The sequence below is a fragment of the Lycorma delicatula genome, chromosome 4 (assembly GCF_047948215.1).
Source record: "Lycorma delicatula isolate Av1 chromosome 4, ASM4794821v1, whole genome shotgun sequence".
NCBI classification, from domain to species: Eukaryota; Metazoa; Arthropoda; class Insecta; order Hemiptera; family Fulgoridae; genus Lycorma; species Lycorma delicatula.
This window is the reverse complement of record NC_134458.1, coordinates 63,594,260-63,616,647: the sequence shown is the minus strand read 5'-3', so window position 1 is coordinate 63,616,647 and position 22,388 is coordinate 63,594,260. Positions and strand designations below refer to the sequence as shown.

The following is a 22,388-nucleotide window of genomic DNA, read 5'->3' as shown; positions in this document are numbered from 1 at the left end:
GCACACTACAGTGTATACATATAAAGGGATAAACACTAGTGACCAGCACACTACAGTGTATACATATAAAGAGATAAACACTAGTGACCAACAGATAAGAACTGAATAGAAAAAAGATGATTAAAAACTTAATTCTCTTACTGATTATCACATACAGAAACTAATTAACAAAATTAGTTCATTAGGAACCACTATATCTCCATAACAAATAATAGCTACATTAAGTGACAGGAACATTAAGAAAATAAACAATAAATGAATGAATTATTAATATAATTACAAAATAATTTGTGTATAATATATTAAACTGTACAAACACTATAAAATGGTTGTACAATAAACTGTTAATAATTATAATGTACACGATTTACATAACATGGTGTATACATAGTATAGGTTCATATGTGCGTTGTGTATGTTTAAGAGCATGTATATATGTACATATGTATATGTATTGAGTTGTGTGTGTGTGTGTGTTTTGTATAATGAAAGTGTACATATCAAACATTTTTTTTTAACTCATGTGGTTTAAGGATTGCACATTCATTCCAATTATATACAACTTACAACAATTAACATACTTAAAATTTTAAAATGATAGTAATAATATTACAATAATAAAAATAATAAGACTAAGGCTTAACACCTACATAAAACAATAAATTCAAGATATTATATATATATATATATATATATATATATATATATATATATATATATATATATAATCCATTTGATAATATAATAATTAAATCCAGTTAATTATTAATTTATATAATCAACTCACTGGCTGTATTATAATCGATTATGCTTAGACCTAATTATATATCAATGGATAAGATCTATCATCAATATAAATAAGTAAATTATACAAAACGTTATACACTTTGCAATTTCTTGGCAATCACTTTATTCAATATATATATATATATATATGTACTAAAAACAAAAACAAACAAAAATATTTAAATACAGATTAAAATTAGGCTATGGCATACAACATAATTAAACAATATAAAAGATAACCATTTATGTAACAATAATAACAATAATAATTTATTGGGATGACTCAGCAATTCATATGCACTGTAAATAAAAAAAACACTGATGCAATTACACTGACGAGTGAATTACTTGCTGTCAATAACAATAACTTAATTTTTTTTTTCTCTATCATTTTATATAAATCAATTTTGAAGGGTTTGCTGAAGCCAAATGACAAATCACACATAAATATATTAAATATATATGCATTTAAGAGAACACATGTATTCAGAGGTCAAACACAAAATTACTTTTGAATACAATTTTATAGAATCAGCACGACATTAAGATTTCTAAGCAACGTAATGGCTAAATGACTTGTCAATCTGTTGGTAGAATTTCTTCACTTAAAAGTTAAACGTGTGACAACTAGTTTTCATCATGTAGTCTTTCAGCAACTTTTACTATAGTGTCGACTAAACATTTAAAAAAATTTCTTTATTAGCCCTTATTATATACAATTATATTAAACATTAACAATTAAAAACCCTATTTTCAAGAAAACATTGAAGAGTTATACTGCAGAGACTCTGTACAGAAGAAATTCATCGCAGAAATTATTAATATAAAATAACAAAGGTTGCAACACTTAATGTTTTAAGTTCTTTGTTCCTTCCGCACTTCAGGGTCCTAAATAAGACATACGCACTGTAGGTAGATGCACACTTGCTCAGCGAATGCATTTTCATTGACGGCTGAAGGATATATGTACTTAAATAAGTGCCCTTTCCAACCGATTATACACTGATATGTGAAACAATGTACATTCTGAAAAGTAGATACGCATATTTAATGACTTAGAGAACTATATATTTAATAACTTAAATTCTTACAGTAAAAATAAATAAGCTTCCCCCCTAGAAATTAAAAGTAACAGCTTATATCGGAGTTGTATGCTGATAAAATTTAAAGATTAATGTACCTAGATTAATTAACAGTACTACAAAATGGAACCGTCTAAGTAAGTGATAAGAAAGTGGATCCGCTGAATTACTAATCACAAGTATTAAAATAATGCATTTTAATAAAAATATTCAATAAAAACGCAATACCACCGTACTTCATCAAATATAAAATCTGAGCAAATAGCTAACAGACTACCGTTTAAAGGTCTGTTAAAGGATGATCATTATTAATTAAAAGGACCACATTCTTTCCTATTAATACAAATAAGAAAAACCTGTATTTCACGGAGTATTATCACAATTAAACAGCAGGGGGCCAAATCAATTTTGTCTTTTCACATTTTCAGAATACTACTTCATCCATTTCCTAGCGACATCCTGGCTTAGATGAGATCAATTGAAAATATAAAATTTATTTTTTTTACATAAATCTGCTTTAGAGTGAATATTTATTTGTTAAAAAACTGATATGGCTAATATTACTTTGCAGAATGATGATGTGTATTACCAGATAATCCTAATTTAAATGAAAATAATATCTAACTCAAAATTAATGGTTCACACTTCTAAAAACTAAACCCTTTTAGACTAAGCCTAATATCAACATTAACTCCAAAAGACTGAATTTTAACATTTTAAGTTTTTAATATCTTGGAAAGCAAAACATAGCTCACAACACTCTCCAAAGATTAATGACTAAGCACCGAATCAGAAATCGAACTGTTTAGCTGATGATATGAAGGGCCAAATGTGGCTGTATACATTTGCAATATGCAATGCCTTAACACATTTAGTAACATTTTAATTTAATAACTACAAATAAATCAAAATCACTAAGAATTTGAATAAAATTACTATTCCCATAAAAAATGTCTCATTACTGTTTAATCTTATACTTTGTTGAATACAATATGAGCATCAAAGCTATCAAAAACCACCACAAAAGTGAGAAATAGCAATACAACAATTACAGCAAATAATAATAGTAAACTGTATTTCAGAATTTAATTTAAGAAAAAAAATTGAAAAATAACTATTCATCAAAATCGTTTATATGGAAAAGTAACAGCAGTGTGTGAACAATATAAAACTGAAATAATATACCACATATCAATAAAATTTAAAACTAGTTAACTGTGATATCTCTAATAACTGGAGTAAATGAAGGAAAATGAATATAGAATAACCTAAAACATTTCCTCAGAATTAGAGCATGTAAACTCAAATATTTATATAAACTTATATTTCAATAACTAAAACTACAAAAGTGAGCTTTTAAATGTTTTTTTTTATTCATATATAGAAACATAATGCTTTTATAGCAGTCTACTTACCATATATAAAAACTGTATGTATAACGATAAGTAAATTCATGACAGATTCAACTTTATACTAAAAAGTATTAAGTTATATGCTTTCTTTAGACAGTAGCACTTTTTTATGTTAACATAGTATTAATATATATTTTAACTTAAAAATCTTTGCATATAACTGAAGCTCTTAAAAAAAACAAAGTAGCTGGCAAGACTACTTACTGGTGACCTCTTGTAATCCCCTCTATTTTATATAATTTTGATGTATCTTGTTAAAGAGAACATTCTAAATTTTCCTTTCATACCAAAATAAGTTGTTTCTATTTTGAAAAATGTCCCATTTTTGTTTATTTCAAAGCTAACATCAAAATGTTTGCAAACAAACTTACTGTTTTAGGTAATACAATGTATTCCATTTATTATTTAAACCTACTAGATTTGTATTTATACTGAATAAAGTGGATGAAGATAACCTTCATGGTAAAATCAGTGAATAATTACTAACCAAACTAAACAAGCATAAGATTCAACATTTTTACTGAACTTTTAAGAAGTTCCTCAGATTTCCTGTATGAAATGACATATTCAATGAATTATGTTATTAATTTTATTTAGACTGATACTGATATAAATATGATGAGTAGTCTTTTTCAATCTGCGCATCCTCCTGAGCCCCAAAAACCCTTCATGGCTACAAAAATGTGATCTAGAATAGACCAGGAAAAAAGTTATTTATTATCCTAATATTATTTAGTATTTATTCAGTATAGAATAGAAATTGTAAATGTTATCTGATGAAAAGCGTTTACACAATATATCTTCAAATTTCTAATACAGGCTAAAACAATTATAAACAAAGTGTAAATTTATGTTTTTTTATAATCATTAAAAATCAAAATTAGTTTAGGTCTACACTTGGCAGCAGAGACCAGTACACATAATATTACCCAAGTTACAAATTTTTCTTGTTTTCTGTTTAATTTAACAAATAAATATTAGATAAAGATATTCAAAAGTAATTTGAAAGTTTTTAAACTTTCAAATTACAACCTCACTAGTAAGCTAATTACTGACAGACAGGCACTACCATAAATGGCTGGATAGTACAAGAACAAAGTACTTGAACATTAACAAATATAAATTAGGATTGTAAAGAAAAGTTTTATTCATATGATAGCTATTAAGTAGCGCACATAACATCACAGAATACACTATTTCTGTGATGTTATACAAACATAATTATAAAAAGTGTAACATTCACTTTGCACTGATTCTCACATTAAAAAAGCAGTAAACATGGTCACTGGCGGCTCTGAATTCTAGTCAGTTTTTGGTCGATGATAATTTCAGCAATATGAATCACAAAAACACTGGAGAAGCAAAAGGATATAAGATTGATTATTCACAATAACAACCTCGTATTGTAAGTTAACAAGTAGAATAAGTTACTTGAGACCATTTGCAGTAAATGGGGGGAAAAAAGAAATAAACATGAGACGATTTGCATGCAATAATAATAATAAAAGTAATACAGATCATTAAAAAATACAATGGGTAATATAAAACTATAAAAGCATTAAGTAGCCGATATAATGCGAGCGGCAGATACATAACTTACTTCGAGTCTAGTAAATGAAACCTCATTAACTAACACAGAACTGCTACAGCCAAATAATTAAACAGTTTAAGCCACTTCATATCAAATTCAGTTTAATGGAAGATGAATGAAATCTTAATAAATAAGTGAACGTTATAAATTATTTTAGTTAATTCTGAAATAAAATTATAATTTTACATCAATTAGAAAACATCTAAACCTGAATATTGGTTAAAAAAAATGACAGTGAAAACTAAAATCTGACCCAATAAAACAAATTGCAGACAATTTCCTCACAAAATACATTTTATGCATAAAATGTTTTTATTAATTTCACATTAACCCTTTAGCCAAATCATTCAACTCTGTCAAACAGAACACAATTACATCACCTGCCAACTTCTGCCCATATGCTCATAAAAAAAAACCTGTTGCTAGATTTTATTTCTGTATTAACCCATTTTATTATAAGAAAAATCAAAAATTTTATTTTTTTGATTTTAACAGTTGAAATGAACTCTGCTTGCAAATACTAAACTGTCCAAAAAGTTCTGTATGTTAATACCTACATTGAAGTTAGATCAGTGTCAATGATTTTCATTATAAAAGGAATTAATTGATAAAAAGTTGATATTAACACTATTTTCATATATCAATTATTGTTTTTTTTTTTTTTTTTTTTTTTTTTTTTTTAATGTAATTTAAACTACACACCAGTCATCAAATAAACAAGGAAACTACTGACTTAATAATAGCATTTCTTTCATTAGTGCTAACCAAGTATTAGGTACTAATTTGGTAATAAAACTAACAATATAGCACTGATATCCGTTCCTATAAATAAACTGACCACAAACATACATGCTCACGCATAAACAACTTTATGTTTTTCATTTATTTACTTTTAAGTAAAAAGACAGTTTTTATACATTTTTAACATGATTTTATTATTAAAATGTAAAAACTTTTGATACAAATCTTTAAACTTACAATAATTTTGTAAGGAAATTGTGGTTTTTAATTATTGTTTTTAACTAAAATGAAATTTCTGAACGACAGTTAATACTTTTACATGTACACAAAAGTAGTAACCGTATTTAAATGAAGGGACATATTTTTAAGATTTCATCTTAATTTCCTTTATCAAGATCATGTTAAAATATTAGCAGTAAAAGGGTTAGCACATACTAAAACTGACTATAGTGTCATGAAATAACACTATAATAAATAAATACAAACTGACATGCGTTACTGAAAACTACTTTCAATATCCAATAGGCATTCGAGCATAATTAGTTATTCATCCTTTTTTTCCAAGAAAACTAAAGTTATACTCAGGATAAACTGAATAATCTTACTGCCTCCATCCACACAATCACAGAAACCATCGAATCACTATTCCTTGTACCCGTATATACAATTTGCATATCCTAACGATATTCGTGAAATAAAAGGTAAAACTGAGCACATCTTCCCGTCCAGCAAAGAAAAGGTATCGCTTTCATATACATGACTGTTTATTCATGTGTGTATTTATCAATCATATATTTATTTATTTACATCACACTTGATATATTTTGTTCTCTTTGTGAGACCTGATAAAATATTAAAACACTGATCTCATCAGCAAACCACTAATTTTTTTTGCACATTGATCACAGAGATGAGAACTTTTCAGAAATGAAGACAAGATGTACACCTTGTCATCACAAAAAAATTATAAGACACTTTACACAGCGATTAAATTACGGCCGAAACAAAAATTTTAAAACTGCACATGGAACTAATAACAGTTTGGCAGACCCGGTATGATAAAAATATTTAAAAAAGCAAGTCTTTCAGATTTATTTTTTTAACTGTATATTGAAACGGTAACTGCAATATAACACGTGAAGAAACTGCTGCTGAAAAATAACAAAAAACTTAACAGACTACTTGTGCATATAAATGCACCCATCCACCTACACAAATTTTCCAAAACTAATCTGAGATAAAGAAATTACTTTTATCAATCACTAGTATGTCATATAAAAATTGTTAATCACTATAACACAAACCATTTTTTAATCACTGCATCTGCATTCATATATACATGTAATACATACAAACATTCAACAGATACATATATACACACATACACTCACGGATCATTCATATAATTTCACTTCTCTCACACTCGCATACTAATCACATCTTTGTGTACTGCATGAAGAATGAAAGAATAAAAAAGATAAAAAAAAACCACCAGGTGATGTTTTCTAGTTATTAAATGGCAGTGATTAACTATTAACAGTGTCACCAACATTTAATTGCTTAAAAAAATTTTCTGATATTCCCTCATAAGGATACTGTTAAATGAATACACAAACGACCTCATTCTCTTTCTGTTAATGAGTGAAAACTTCACACATATACATTGATGAACACATACACATGCACGCATACACAGGTGTTAAGTCGATCATAACTAATACACTTGTGCAACTCTGAAAAACCGAGGCAAAGCCATTTATAGTTTCTTGTATTGCAAAGGACAGGCGACACACAAACTAGTCACACTTCTAGTCGATGTAATAGTAATAGTAGTAACAGAAGTGGTGGTGGTGGTGGTGGTGGTGGTGTTGGTGATGATGATGATGATGGTGGTGGTGGTGGTAATAGTAGTAATTTAGCAGTAAGAGTGACAATGTTTCTGATTAGAACTGAATAATTACTGAAGTCGAAGACAGATGTTTACAGTAACTGTGACTGGACATTTATGCAGTAAAACGTTTTCAACAGCTCTTATCTCCATATGATGTAATCTTAATCATTATTATTATTTAACACATTATGTCTCCGTTGTTAACTGGCTCATATCTTTTGCTGCTGCATGCCACCTCTCATTTTCTTTATACGAGTGCACACAATGTTTTCTTTTTCTGTTTTTGTTTCTTCTCTGGAGATTTTTTATTTATTTGTCGCACTAAGTCATAAAATATCTAAAAAAGAAAACACATAAAATATTAATAAAAATCCGTTATAACAACAAAAAGTATATATAAATGTAACTAAAGAATAAAAATTAACCTATCCAGGCGTTAAAAGACTAAAGGGCTTAACACTAACATAAGTGGAAGAAATATATGAGACAAAAGAAACAGATGAATTGAACACAGAAGCGGCAAATATGTCAGGGAATTGATGGTCTGTTAAGCTATATCTGCAGTATGGAAAGAGAAAAAATTCAGATTATAAAAAAATAAGTTTTTAATCTTCATAAAAAGGAATAGAAAAATATCTGAGAATAGTAAGGGGATCATACAGATTCACAGATGCAGAAAGGTGTTACTGAAAAGAATTCGGGCAAAAGCAAAATCAATGAAAAAGTATTTTGGATCAGAAAGGCCCTCAGCAGATCCTACACTTACATTACGATAATTACAACAGTGAAATTGGAACCAGAAAGATCAGCCGATGGTCTTTCGTAATACACAACAGAGAAACGATAATGATCTCTATATAAGTGCTAATTTCTATAGGAAAGGAACAAAGATGGCAAGCCGAATAGAGCAGAAATTTAAATAGAGCAGGAGGTGCACATGAGTAGAAAGAAAAAATACAAGTCAAAATAAAAATTAAAAAATACCTAAAGCAAGGAAATGCTTTTTCATCCATTCTCACTGGATGGCAGAAGGAAATTGGGGTGGGATAGAAGAAAACAAGAGCGTTCATAAAAAAGTGCTGTAAAAATCAAGACCACTCACAAAATGTGTGATAACCCAGTTGTATAGGATGAGGAATTAAAAGAAATCAGGAGCAGCTAAGTACAAGGGAGGAATGATGGAATTGTATACATACAGTTAAAACACAAAAAAATGAGACCATGACCAAAACCAGAAAGAAGGAAAGACTCATGATTAACAAAGCTAAAAGGAAAAGGTTTTTTTTTTTAAGTAACTGTACAAGCACCTTAAAGAATAGGCCGAATATAGTAAAGAAATTATAATAAAGTAGGACTCTTCAGTAATGGAAAGTTTGACATCAGAGGTATACTGCAGAAAAGTAGAGTATTATACCAAGCATACTACATACACTTGATGACACAATATTTAGTCAAGATTATCGTTTAAAAAAGAGGAGTTAAATTTTACTATTAAAAAAAAAAAAAAATTTTAATACTTATATAAAATTACAATCTCCATGTTTCAATTTATATAACATTTTATTTAATGCTCAAAAACAGCTCAGTCCATCTGAATCAATCTTTTAAAAACCTGAACATTAAGAAAGGTTACAGGAGTAAATTTCTGAAATAACTTAATTATATCAAATGAGAAGTAAGGCTTAAACCAATAGTTTGGTGTGTAATATTTCACAGCATTATCTTTCATACAGTAATATCGGTTGCTGACCAATTCATATTCTGTTAAGAAAAGGCTTCCAGAAATATAAAAAAATAAGACTGGATTATATTTTCTTTATTTATAAAATATCTGGTAAACTGTTCTTGGATATGAGAGATTTAACAGAAAGTCGCAATACTTCATGACTTTCATAAGAAGCAAAAATGTAATAAAGAATGTTTTCAAAACAAATTTAAATAAAAAATCAAACTTTATATCTTACTAGAAGATATTTTTTGGTGAGGGAATTCTAAGTACTATGTTAAATAAAATCTAAATTCAAATTCTTTCCAGAAAGACTGGACTATGGTTTTCTTTAACATAACTCCATAGCCAGTTTAACAGTGTGTTGTAAATCAAAATATTGAGAATGTGCTTCAACATTTTTTTCACCTTTTAAATTTTAAATTTGTCTACTATGTAGTAATTAACACCACATTAAGCATACATCTTGCAAAAGATATTGGCATGTTTTACACCTTGATAAAAAAAAAAAATCACTGTGTAGCATACACTAGTACTAACATTGTTCACCATGCAATCAACCAGACAAACTAGTTCTCCCCACATATACATTGGTCTGTTAACTTATTGAGCGAGTTTCATAACACAGTAGCGATTTTTTATTTGACATTATTTAATAACAATGGTAATAATTACAATTTTGAAATATTGTAACATATAACTAACAATCTATATAAATAAAGATGAATGTTTGTCTGTCTGTATGTTTCTTATGCCTTCCTAAACCGTTCATCCAATAGCGATGAAACTTTGGGGAATGGTTGAACGCATGCCAGGGAAGGTTTCTGAGTTTGTAAAATACGTCGTTTTCCAAAATTTCCGAAACTTTTCTAAATAAATTCTAAAATAAACTAAAAATGGTGTAAGTTAGGAGTAGAGCCTTCATATCTCTGGAACCAATAGAGATATAGTAGTGCAATTTGGTGTATAGGTATCCCGTTAAAAAACAAGAAACACTTGTTTCGGGGTTTTCCAAAATTTCCCGAACTTTTCCGAGTAACTCCTAAAATTACTATGCTTATATTATGATAAAATGAGATATATTTAAAAAAAATAATATTGCACTTTAAAAATCTGGAGTTCATATATAGGGGCAAGACTTAGAATTGTAAGATAAAGGTGATTTTATATTTTAAAAAATTATAGCGTACTTAATTTAAATCTGTTATTTTGAAAATTAAAATATAAAACTTTCAATAGTTGTGAACATTGCATTCCAACATTTTAATTTTCAACCAATTTCAACGCTATTTCTGTGCAGGTATGCCTCCCAAAAATGAGCGATCGGTCATTCTACATCTCAAGCACAAAAGAAAAAGACAACATGAGCATCAGAAACAAACGAGCAACAAGAAGCGAGATTGGAATCCAATCGAGAACGTAATGTTCAAGCCCGCTCATCAGAAACAAACGAGCAACGAAAAGTGAGATTGGAAACCGACAGAGAACTTCAGGCTCGAGCCCGTTCATCAGAAACAAACAAGCAATGAAAATCCAGACTGCAAACCATTGGAGTGAGCACTGCTTGAACCAGAACAACCACTCACGCTGATTTGAATCTCAGTACATTCCATTACGATGCTAATTATAATTACAGCATTCATCCAAGGGTGGGTATTGGAAAAATGGATGAACTATGCACATACTGTAGTGCATTCAAATTTAAGAATGAAGCACCAGGAATGTGCTGTGCTGTGTGAATGAGCTTATGTGGAAAAATAAAATTGCCAGAATTACATCCACCACCCGAACCATTATCAACATTGGTATCAGGTGACACAGGTGAATCGAAACATTTCTTAACGAACATACAAGTACAAGTACAATTCATGTTTCCAAATGACATCACTCGGTGCAACCAATATCGTGCACGACAATTACATGCCAACATTCAAAGTGCAAGGTCAAATCTATCACAGTGCTGGATCATTACTACCACTTCCAGATACGAAACATAAATTTCTTCCAATTTATTTCATTGGAAACACTGATGAACAAATCGATCAACATTGTTGATACAATACGGGCACTAGATGAGAAATTGTCGCTGCATTACTAACTTTATTCGATCAACACACAAACTGATTCAATTGTTTAGAACTGCCCTTGACCAAATCCCAGCTGATGACTACAGAGTTGTAGTTAGAGCAGACAAAACCTCTCTCGGCCAATACGAAAGACGATACAATGCACCAACAATTGATGAAGTGACGATCGTTATAGTTGGCGAAGAATTTAACTCACGTGATATAATTCTTCATCGCAGAAATGGTAATGTTCAGCGAGCCACAGAAACACATCACTCATACGACGGATTGCAATATCCGATTTTATTTTGGAAAGATGAAGATGGATATCATTTGAACATCAAAATGAGAAATCCACAAACAGATGAGGAAACGAACAAGAAAGTCAGTGCCATGAATATTCCTATAATTTGATGCTTCGTGAAAACGCTGAAAATCATATATTGAAATGTCGACAATTGTTCCATCAATATATTGTCGATATGTATGTGAAAATAAAAACCGAACAACTTCTCTACATTCGATTGAATCAAACCAAGTTGCGTTCAGAAGAATACATTCATTTACGTGATAAAATTGTTAATGATGGCAATGTGAATCCCAACGAATTGGGGAAAATGGTCTGCTGGCTACATTCACAGGGAATCCACGGCACATGCATGAATATGCACAAGATGCAATGACATATGTTCGCGCATATGGCCGTCCAGATCTGTTTATTACATTCACATGCAATCCTACGTGGGAAGAAATTAAAGAACTTTTGTTACCTATACAGTCATCTTCGGATCTTCATGATATTACCACAGGTGTGTTCAAACAAAAATTGAAATCTTTATTGAATTTCTTTGTTAAGCATCAGGTATTTGGTGAGACATGCTGTTGGAAGTATTCCATTGAGTGGCAAAAACGAGTACTGCTACATGCACACATTTTAATTTGATTGATCACAAAACTCACACCAGATCACATTGATCAGATCATCTCAGCAGAAATACCAGATGCCAACAGCGATCCAGACTTATTTGAAGTCGTCATAAAAAACATGATTCATGGCCCATGTGGTGTACTTAACAATCATTCACCATGCATGTCTGATGGGAAATGCACAAAACAATACCCAAGAGCTTTAGTTGCCGAGACTATCACTGGAAATGACGGATATCCACTCTATCGTCGACGATCAACTGAAGATGGTGACAAATCCAACACTTTTAAAGTACGGAACAATGATGTTGAAATCGATAATCGTTGGGCTGTACCGTATTCACAGTTACTCTCGAAGACGTTCAAAGCACACATCAATGTCAAGTATTGCAATTCAGTAAATTCGATCAAGTACATTTGCAAATATATCAACAAAGGAAGTGATATGGCAGTTTTTGGTTTCGGACAAACAACTACATCTATAGATGAAATCAATCAATATCAACTGGGACGCTACATCAGTAGTAATGAAGCAGTATGGCACATTTTATCATTTCCAATCCATGAACGACATCCAACAGTTGTTCATTTGGCAGTGCACCTTGAAAATGGCCAGCGCGTGTACTTCAGGACAGAAAATGTACGTACAAGAGCATTGTCACCACCATTAACAACGTTAAATGCATTTTTCTCACTGTGCAGCGAAGATGTATTTGCAAAGACGCTACTTTACTCTTAAGTGCCATTATATTACACATAGAATGTATCAGCAAAAAAGTTTCAACGCCACAAACAAGGCAAAGCAGTTGAAGGACATCCCAATTTATATTCAACTGATGCGTTAGGCCGTCTGTACACTGTTCATCCAAACAATGCAGAATGCTTTTACTTGCGATTACTGTTAATCAACATACGTGGACCGACCTCCTTTGAACAATTGAGAACAGTGAATGGCCAAGTTTGGGCGACATATCGTGAAGCTTGCCAAGAATTAAATCTTCATGAAAACGATGCACATTGGGACACTTCACTCACAGATGCATAGACTTCTGCTCGACCACAACAAATACGAACTTTATTTGCGATAATATTGACATGTTTCCCATCAAATTTAAAAGATCTTTGGGAAAATTACAAAGACTACATGAGTGAAGACATTTTGCATCATTTGCGTACAACGAATCAAAATCCAGACATTAAATTTTCACCAAATGTGTATAATGAGGCATTGGTTGCGATTGATGTGTTTGGCAATCGTTAACAAATCACTGTTACAACTGGGAATGCCTGCGCCGAATCGATATGCAAACAGCCTTTTCGATCGTGTTTTGCAACCAAAAAAAAAACAGTTTGACATTGACAAATTAAGTAAATTTGCTCACAAACAAATTTGCAGCAACTCTTCTGGATGGTGGTGAAACAACGCATTCAGCACTGAAACTGCCGTTGAATATCCAAATCACTGAAAGACCAACATGCAAAAATTCTGGAATGGGTAAAATACTCCAAACGTGTAAACTCATTATATGGGACGAGTGTACTATGACGTACAAAAAAGCATTAGAAGCACTTGATCGTACACTAAAAGATTTAAGAGGAAATCAACTGCTCTTCGGTGGCGCAATCATTTTATTGTCTGGTGATTTTCGACAAACTACCAGTAATATCATGTTCAACACCAGCTGATGAACTTATCGCATGTCTCATATCATCAGTTTAATGGCAACACATACATACATTAATTGAATTTGGAGACCAATATGCGTGTACAACTACAAAATGATGCATCCACTGATTGTTTCGCAAAAATAATTGTTGGATATTGGGAATGGGAAAATGGCCATTGATGAACACAACGCATCACATTGCCAACAAATTTCTGTAATATCACAGCAACCACCGACGAGTTAATTGACAAAGTTTTCCCAAATATAGCACAAAATTGCAGAAATCATCAATGGCTGAGTGCACGGGCTATATTAGCAGCCAAAAACAACGATGTCAATACAATCAATTTCAACATTCGCCAATCAAAGACTTGCCTTAGCAATGACCATCAACAAAGCACAAGACAATCACTTCAAATGTGTACTGAATTTGGAAAATCCATGCTTCTCACATGGAACCTGTATGTGGCTTGCTCATGCGTCGGAAAACCTTCCAATTTATTTGTATATGCACCAGGAGGAAAAACAAAAAACATTGTATATCCAAAAGCACTTCAATAAATAGCATTCAATCCAAAACTTGAATTGTCAGACGTTTCTCGATAAAACGACTAAAAATACATTATGGTCTAAAATAAATTGAATATTGTTGTACATTACAATAAACATTATGCTTTAGAAATAATTTTTTTTTTAGTTTTTATTCCCTGTTTGAATTGAATAATTATAGGTATGACAGGAACATCTGACAGGTCAGCTACTTATGTTAATAAATACTAAATTAAGTTTAGCTAAAGATAACACGACATTCATTGACTCTAAAAAAAAAGAGCATAATTTACCTTAAGATTTACCTATAATTGCAAAAGGAGTAGTAAATAAATGAATGTTTACTTGATAAATAATAGTTCTAAGCACTCTTTAAAAAAAAATATAAGGCTTTTGTTACTTTCTTTTTTTTTTTTTTGGCCTCCAGTAATTACCATTCAGATAATACTTGAGAGGATGATATGTATGAGTGTAAATCAATTGTAGCTTGTACAGTCTCAGTTTGACCATTCCTGAGATGTGTGGTTGATTGAAACCCAAACACCAAAGAATACTGGTATCCACGATCTAATATTCAAATCCATATAAAGATAACTAACTTTACTAGTACTTGAATGCTAGAACTCTAGACTTCCAAAACAGCTGATTTGGGAAGACGCGTTCACCACAAGACCAACCCAGTGGGTTTATGAGGCTTTTGTTACTAGATAATATCATCTCAACTTAATTAACCATGTTATTATGTATACTTTAATTGATATATGAATCAAGTTCTTAACAGGATACAGGTGGAGTACAAAGTTGTGAAATAATTTCTAATAAAATGGACAAATCAGGAACAAAACAGCCTTATTCATAATCAATAGATGTGCTGACACAAACACACATAATTTATCTTATTAATAGTTGCATAAATGATTTATTAGATTCAGGACAATTACATTTATAATACTAGCAAAGCTGGCAATGCTTCAATATTGCTAGATTTGAGTATACAATGGATTAAATGAACACAATTTAAAGTTTGGTAAATATTAACAAAATGAAAATTACAGAACTTCACAAAATTTAACCTTTCACTTTTCCTTTTTCCCCTTTTCACAATTTTCCTTTTACCCACTTTCATTTTTACCACATTCCCTTTCATTCTCTCCCTTTTCCCTCCTTTCATCCCCATTTCCTGTTCCTTCCTATTTCTCTTTCTCTTATTTCCTTTTCCCCTTTTCTTTTTTCTCCTTTCCTTTCCATTTCCTGTTTTCCTCTTTTTTATTTTCCCCTTCTTCCCTTTTACTTTTTCCGATTTTTCCCCACACATAAATCAGTCCAGTAGTTTTTTTAGTCTATAGCAGACACACATATCAGAAACATTGAAATGGAATCATAAAATATTTAGTGTAGTGTGTGTTGCTTTTAAGTTCTAACAGATAGCACTGTTTTTCAAAAAAATTATGTTTTTACCTGTCACAGGTGTGACATCTTATGTATATAAATAGTGGGAATATAAAACACATGCATATTCGAATGCAATGTTGTGCCAAAATTTCAAAGTAATCAATAAAGAACTTTTGGAGATTTAAAATTTTAAACAAACGAGCATTTACATTTTCATTTATAGAAATTTTATTTTAAAAAGCAAGATGATTTTAAAAAGTCCATTCACAATTATTTTCAATGGCAGCCTTAAGTAGCAAAAGGAAATTAGAAGTAGTTAAGTAACTTTAATTAGCAGAATTATATGAGGATACAATTGGCAGCGATTGCTATAGGTACCTTTATCATGAAGACTCAATTGGTCGATATTATTTTGAAAGAAAGTTTCATGTTCTATTAATAATAATTCAAAATAATAAGCGATGAACATAAAAACAGGTTTAATTTTGAACTTTTAGGTTGAGCTTATATTAGTTAAGATATTCCATACTATCTCATTTACTAGTTTATAATGGGATAAAAATTTACAAAACAAGTACATGTTTTCTGAAAATATTATAATTATAACCGATCTCCAACCAGAATAGTACAGTACAATAAATTTATCTTCATATCTATATCCCAGATTTAAGATTTTTTTTTCATATTTTAAGCTGCAGTTCACATGGTCAGAACTGGTCACAAAAATCTGAACTATATATACAAAGCAAAATTTGTTTTCAGTTAGAATAAACTTTAGACTGGGTCAACTAAAATTTAAAACATGTAACACTCGAACAAAAGTAAATAGCTGATTTAATATCAGCGCACTAATACAAAAAAATCACAAATATCATATCAACCACAAACCAACTTATAAAGCAGAATGCACAATGACAATTTTAGTAGTCAGTGTCATCATAGAATTCATGCCAGGGTATTCCATTTTAATTCAACATATTTTTAAAAATTGTATTTATTTTATAACTACCCACTTTGTAGTAGACAAAAAATATTTTTTTATATTTTTAAAAAAACTTTTTTGCTGAGTAATAAACTATTTTCTAACTTGCCAACAGATAAAAACAGCCATTTTCATCACTTTTCCATGAGCTGTAGCATTCTTATTTACACCATTCAGAGATCAAAAAGGGCTTTTTGGAAAGAGTAAAGATGGAACTTTATCTTAGTGTACTCAAAATTCATTTTGTTACATAACCAAATCTTGTGATGTTTACTGAAATCATGTTTACAAATTGTTGATTTTTCAAATTTTGGGTCCAAAATAAATAATGAAGGGGTTCGAGTAACAGGCTTGTTTTTTACCTTCTAACTCCTTAGTACTAGTAGTAGTTGTTAATAGAAAAAAATTGGATTGTTATCAAGTGTCCTTCATTAAAAAAAAATGGCCACCAAATTGTACGATTTTGAAAATGTCTCATTTTTGGGGCCAAAAGACCACATGTGGGGAAAAATCTGAAATGTTTACAGCAGTTAAGTACATTTTATGTTCTTTAAAACCATATAAATTTTTTGACAAGTAATGAAGCCATCAAAAGCGCTGAAAATGCTGTCTTCTAACCATGAACAATGTATCCAAACAACTCACAGCATGTATTTTTTCAGATAATATTGTAGGTCTACTGTACAAAATATTTTGATATATCTATAATGATATAGCTTATATTCTAGGTGGTTTCTTACTTAAAGTATGACTCATACACACAAACACATGTTTAAACATGCATGGACATGAATGTTTGCATAATCCTGAATGCAAACGTTGTAGAAGATTCAGTTATTATTTTGATTTCAATGTAATATGTTGTAATGTTACTAGTGTTAATGTGGTTAGGTAATGTACACTTATTTATAAAGTAATTTTATTACAGTGAACTCCTCTTTTATTATTTATTTTATTAATTAGCAAAATTTTTATTTTAACTGAAGAGAAACTGGAATAAGACAAAGTAAGGTGCAATTGGTAGTTTTAAAATTTATACTAACTGTACTGTTATTGTAAGAACCCATGTTACATTTTATAAAAATGGATTATGGAGTGTTCAATTACCATTACCACTGAAACAGTATGTCGCAAATTGACTTACAACAGATTTTCAATATGGCAAGATATTTTAGAGTTTACTCAACAGCAAATAACAGTGATATCTTTAAGAAGTGGATGTACTAAAACAAAAAATATCTGTACTTTCCATAAAACTGAATATTCAGATAAATATTTTCATATTAATGGGAAAAGTTGCTCTAATCCATTTAATTGTCACACTAAACCGGTTAAGAAATCTCTTTGAGACTTTCAACAAGCAAACCAAATTTAAAATTAATTCCAGGCAGAGCAATGTGTACAAAATGCTTAAACAAAATACAAAAACCACAAGATGATACAAAACGTAAACCCGAATGTCAAGATATATTTGGGCCTCAATGTGTTATAATAAAGTTGATGAATAAAGCTTGTTCAGCACTTGACATTTCCCCCGTTAAAGTTAAAAAATTACCAAGCAGCCCAAAGGAACCATTTTTAAAAAATAAAGTTACAGAAATAGCCAAGTTACCAGTAAATAAAAAAATTCCTTTGATTTAAATATTTCTACAGAAGAAACCAGTTTAGTATCACAAAATTATGCTGATTTAAGTAGGGAATATGAAGTATTAAACATTAAAATGAAGGATAAAATGAAAACAGCTACACCACTCAAGGAAAAAATTAATATTTGAAGTTTATTACCAAACAGCTGGAGCAATCAAAGAATTCAAAATGAGTTTATTGTTAGTCAGTATATAGCCCGTCAATCCAAACAATCAGTTAAAACAAGGTGAATTTTGCCACCAATCAGCAAAAAGAAACCCAGTCACGTAATTGATGAAAATATTATTAAATGTGTCCAAGATTTTTACCAGAATGATGAGCACAGCCAAATGATTCCAAGCAAGAAGTACTGTGTCTCTGTAAGACAAGCTGACTGGAAGAAAATTAATATTCAAAAAAAGGGTTATCTTATATAACTTGAAAGAATTGTACATAGCCTTCAAAGAAAAACATAATTTAAAAATTGGTTTTTCAAAATTTGCTGATTTAACACCTAAATTTTGTGTTCTGGCTGGTGGGTTAGGTATCACTCACTGTTTGTGAGTGCACCACCAACAAAAATGTACACTAAGATGATGTTTTATCTTTACTTTTTCCAAAAAGCCCTTTTTGACCCTCTGTACGATGTAAAATAAGAATGCTACAGCTCATGGAAAAAGTGACAAAAAAGGTGTTTTTACCTGTTGGTGAGTTAGAAAATAGTCTATTAGTCACAAAATTTTTTTTTTTAAATATAGAAAAATATTTTTTAGCCACTACAAGCTGGGTAGTTATAATACACCAAATAACATCAAAATCAAAAATAATGATGCACTTACCATTTGTTGAATTAAGATGGAATACCCATGAGCCACTCCTATGCATAATTATAAATCAACATTTTTTTGTTGTCTTCAGTCATTTGACTGGTTTGATGCAGCTCTCAAAGATTCCTTATCTAGTGCTAGTCGTTTCATTTTGGTATACTCCCTACATCCTACATCCCTAACAATTTGTTTTACATATTCCAAACGTTGCCTGCCTGCACAATTTTTTCCTTCTACCTGACCCTCTAATATTAAACCAACTACTCCAGGATCCCTTAATATATGGCCTATAAGTCTGTCTCTTCTTTTAACTATATTTTTTTGAATTTTATCCACCCATCTGATTTTTAACATTCTCCTATAGCACCACATTTCAAAAGCTTCTTATCCATTCTTCTCAGGTACTCCAATCGTCCAAGTTTCACTTCCATATAAAGTGACACTCCAAACATATCCGTTCAAAAATCTTTTCCTGACATTTAAATTAATTTTTGATGTAAACAAATTATATTTCTGACTGAAGGCTCGTTTAGTTATATTTAACTTATATCGCTCCTGCTTCATCTATCTTTAGTAATTCTACTTCCCAAAATTATATAACAAATTTCTTCTACCTCCATAATCCTTTCTCTTCCTATTTTCACATTTAGTGGTCCATCTTCATTATTTCTACATTTCACTAATTTTGTTTTATTCTTGTTTATTTTCATGTGGTAGCTCTTGCGTAGGACTTCATCCATGCCGTTCATTGTTTCTTCTAAATCCTTTTTATTCTCAGCTAGAATTACTATATCATCAGCAAATCGTAGCATCTTTATCTTTTCACCTTGTACTGTTACTCCGGATCTAAATTGTTCTTTAACCTTTTCCCATCACAATGCTCCGCGCTTCTTAGCGCTCCGCAAAAATATGTTGGTATCTGATTGCCTCCCTTCAGTCTTATGCTACCCTCTTGTGAAAAAATTTCAAAAAATTACAGTATATTAACGAGATTTAACAGATTCTGACAAAAAAAAAACCTTACGATTGGATATTTTTTATGCCTGTAACAACAAAAAAATTGAAACCGTACAAAAATTACGATAATTTAATTGCAGAATTTTTTTTGCGCATTTCTACCGCGTTTTTTATTAGCGAAATTTTTTTTTTTGTGTTTATGAAACATAGTTTGCTGATTTAAAAAAAAATACTTTCAAGCAAATCGGTTGAAAGTTGGGCAAAATATGATGAAAAACCCGTGTCATAAATCACAGATTAATTAGCATATCAGTTTCGAGAAAGTTTTATAGTTATTTTTTTTTTTTTTTTTGCGTTACATATAATGTAAAATTTATTTTTAAAAAATTATAAGACTTCCTAAGAGCATTTATTACGTAAAAAAACTTTTTTTACAGCAGAGAATTGCTGTTACACGCCGCGGAGGGGGGGCAATAGAGTTCATGAAACGCATAATAATAATTACCCCAGTAATTACAAGCTGTTCGGTACAAACAACAGGTATTTTTTATGTTACTATGTATATAAAATCGTAATATATATTATATATATAAAATAAGAAATTACGAGCGCGCACTAGTTTTTAAATCAACATATAAATCGCAATATGGGAGATTCCCAAAAAAACAAAAGAATGAAATAGATGACAAATAATAAATAACCTAAACAAATAAAATGAAGTAATAAATTTATAAATAAAAAGCTCTTACCCCTAGTTGGTGATATTTTGGCGTGTGTGATACACGAGAAAGCACCTACAGACTGATCTTACGCGAATGCCGTTTGCCGAGCACACAACACATTGTCTAAAACTGTTTGTTCCCTCACGTTTAGGAAAATGTCTTGCTTCACAACTTTCAAGACATAACAATTCACGATTTCTTACATAAGATCCTCGTGCAGAAAATCTCGTAGGAGATGATGAAACAAGCCCTTTCAAAACCTCATTTCGAAACCATCTGAAGGATTGGTTCTTCTCCATCTTATTGACTGACTTGTAAGCCGTATAAGCATTGACAAGGAGCATATCAAAAATGTGGAAAAAAGTTTTTTCGTCCATTTTGTCATGCGCCTATGTAAGTAATAGCTTGAAGACAGACGATCAGATAGATCAACAGCCCCCATGTAATTATTGTAATCTACAATCATTACAGGTCTCACGACATTTTCTGTACCGCGAATTGTTACACTGTATTTACCCTCTTCAGCAGACCCATGAATAGAAGATAGAAGTGTTACCATTCGCTTGTCATTGAATAGAATACAAGATATTCCATCCAGTGTCGTATGACAGGCTAACCGGTGTCTGGTCAAACCTAATTGTTTACGTCTGTTTTGTGTGAATTCAGCTGGCATTCCAGCACGATTGGATCGAGCTGTTCCACAAGCTAGAATTCCCACATCTTTCAGTCGTCGATATAATTGCAGGGATGAAAAAATTGTCCATATACAAATGATATCCACAATTTTCATAACCTGCAATTAGATTGATAACTGTACGTTCAGTAATCGTTTCGTTTACATTTAGTTCCTCTCGTTGTCTCCCGAGATATACACTCATATCGAATGTGTACCCAGAATTATTGCAAAGTCTGTAAACCTTTATCCCAAAGCGCTTTCGTTTACTAGGTATATACTGCCGAAACAAGACTCTACCCTTGTAGGCGCATAAAACCTCATCAACTACAATTTGTTGTCGTGGATTACAGAGTTCACGAGATTTCTGACATGCAATTTCAAATATTTCGCGTACTCTCCAGAGACGGTCATAGTTCCCAGTTTGCATTTCTGATTCTATTGGTGGATCCTGGTTAGTGAAGTGTAAATACTTCAAAATATGAAGAAAGACAGTTCTCGGTAATGTATTCCCAAACCAAGCGATATGGCAAACCTCGTCAGTTGACCAGTATTCTTGTAAAGTGTCTTACAGTATGACCCATTTCCAGGATGATTGCAAAGAAACGTTTCATCTGGTCAAGACTAACGTCACCTTGAATTCTGTCCTTAGGTAATGGTCTATCAGGTCTACGGCTTTGAAAATACAAATTAGTTTGTGATGTTACTTTTTCAAGGATAGCCCCAAAAAACAACATAGATACGGCAAACGGCGTCTGCCCATGAATACGG

General features: G+C 31.0%; 1 protein-coding gene across 3 annotated transcripts in view; it reads right to left on the bottom strand.

The window, feature by feature from the left end:
- Nucleotides 1–728: 728 nt before the first annotated feature.
- Nucleotides 729–22,388, bottom strand: part of Rap1 (RAS oncogene family member Rap1) — a 55,428-nt gene continuing 33,768 nt past the window's right edge. For 2 of the 3 annotated variants that reach the window (XM_075363126.1, XM_075363125.1), the window contains one exon: nt 5,516–7,840. In XM_075363126.1, coding sequence (XP_075219241.1) covers nt 7,751–7,840 — 90 coding nt within the window. In that variant the 3' untranslated portion in view covers nt 5,516–7,750. Of the gene's footprint in view, nt 1,813–5,515; nt 7,841–22,388 lie in introns of those variants that run through there. The other variant, XR_012756104.1, reaches the window with a different exon arrangement.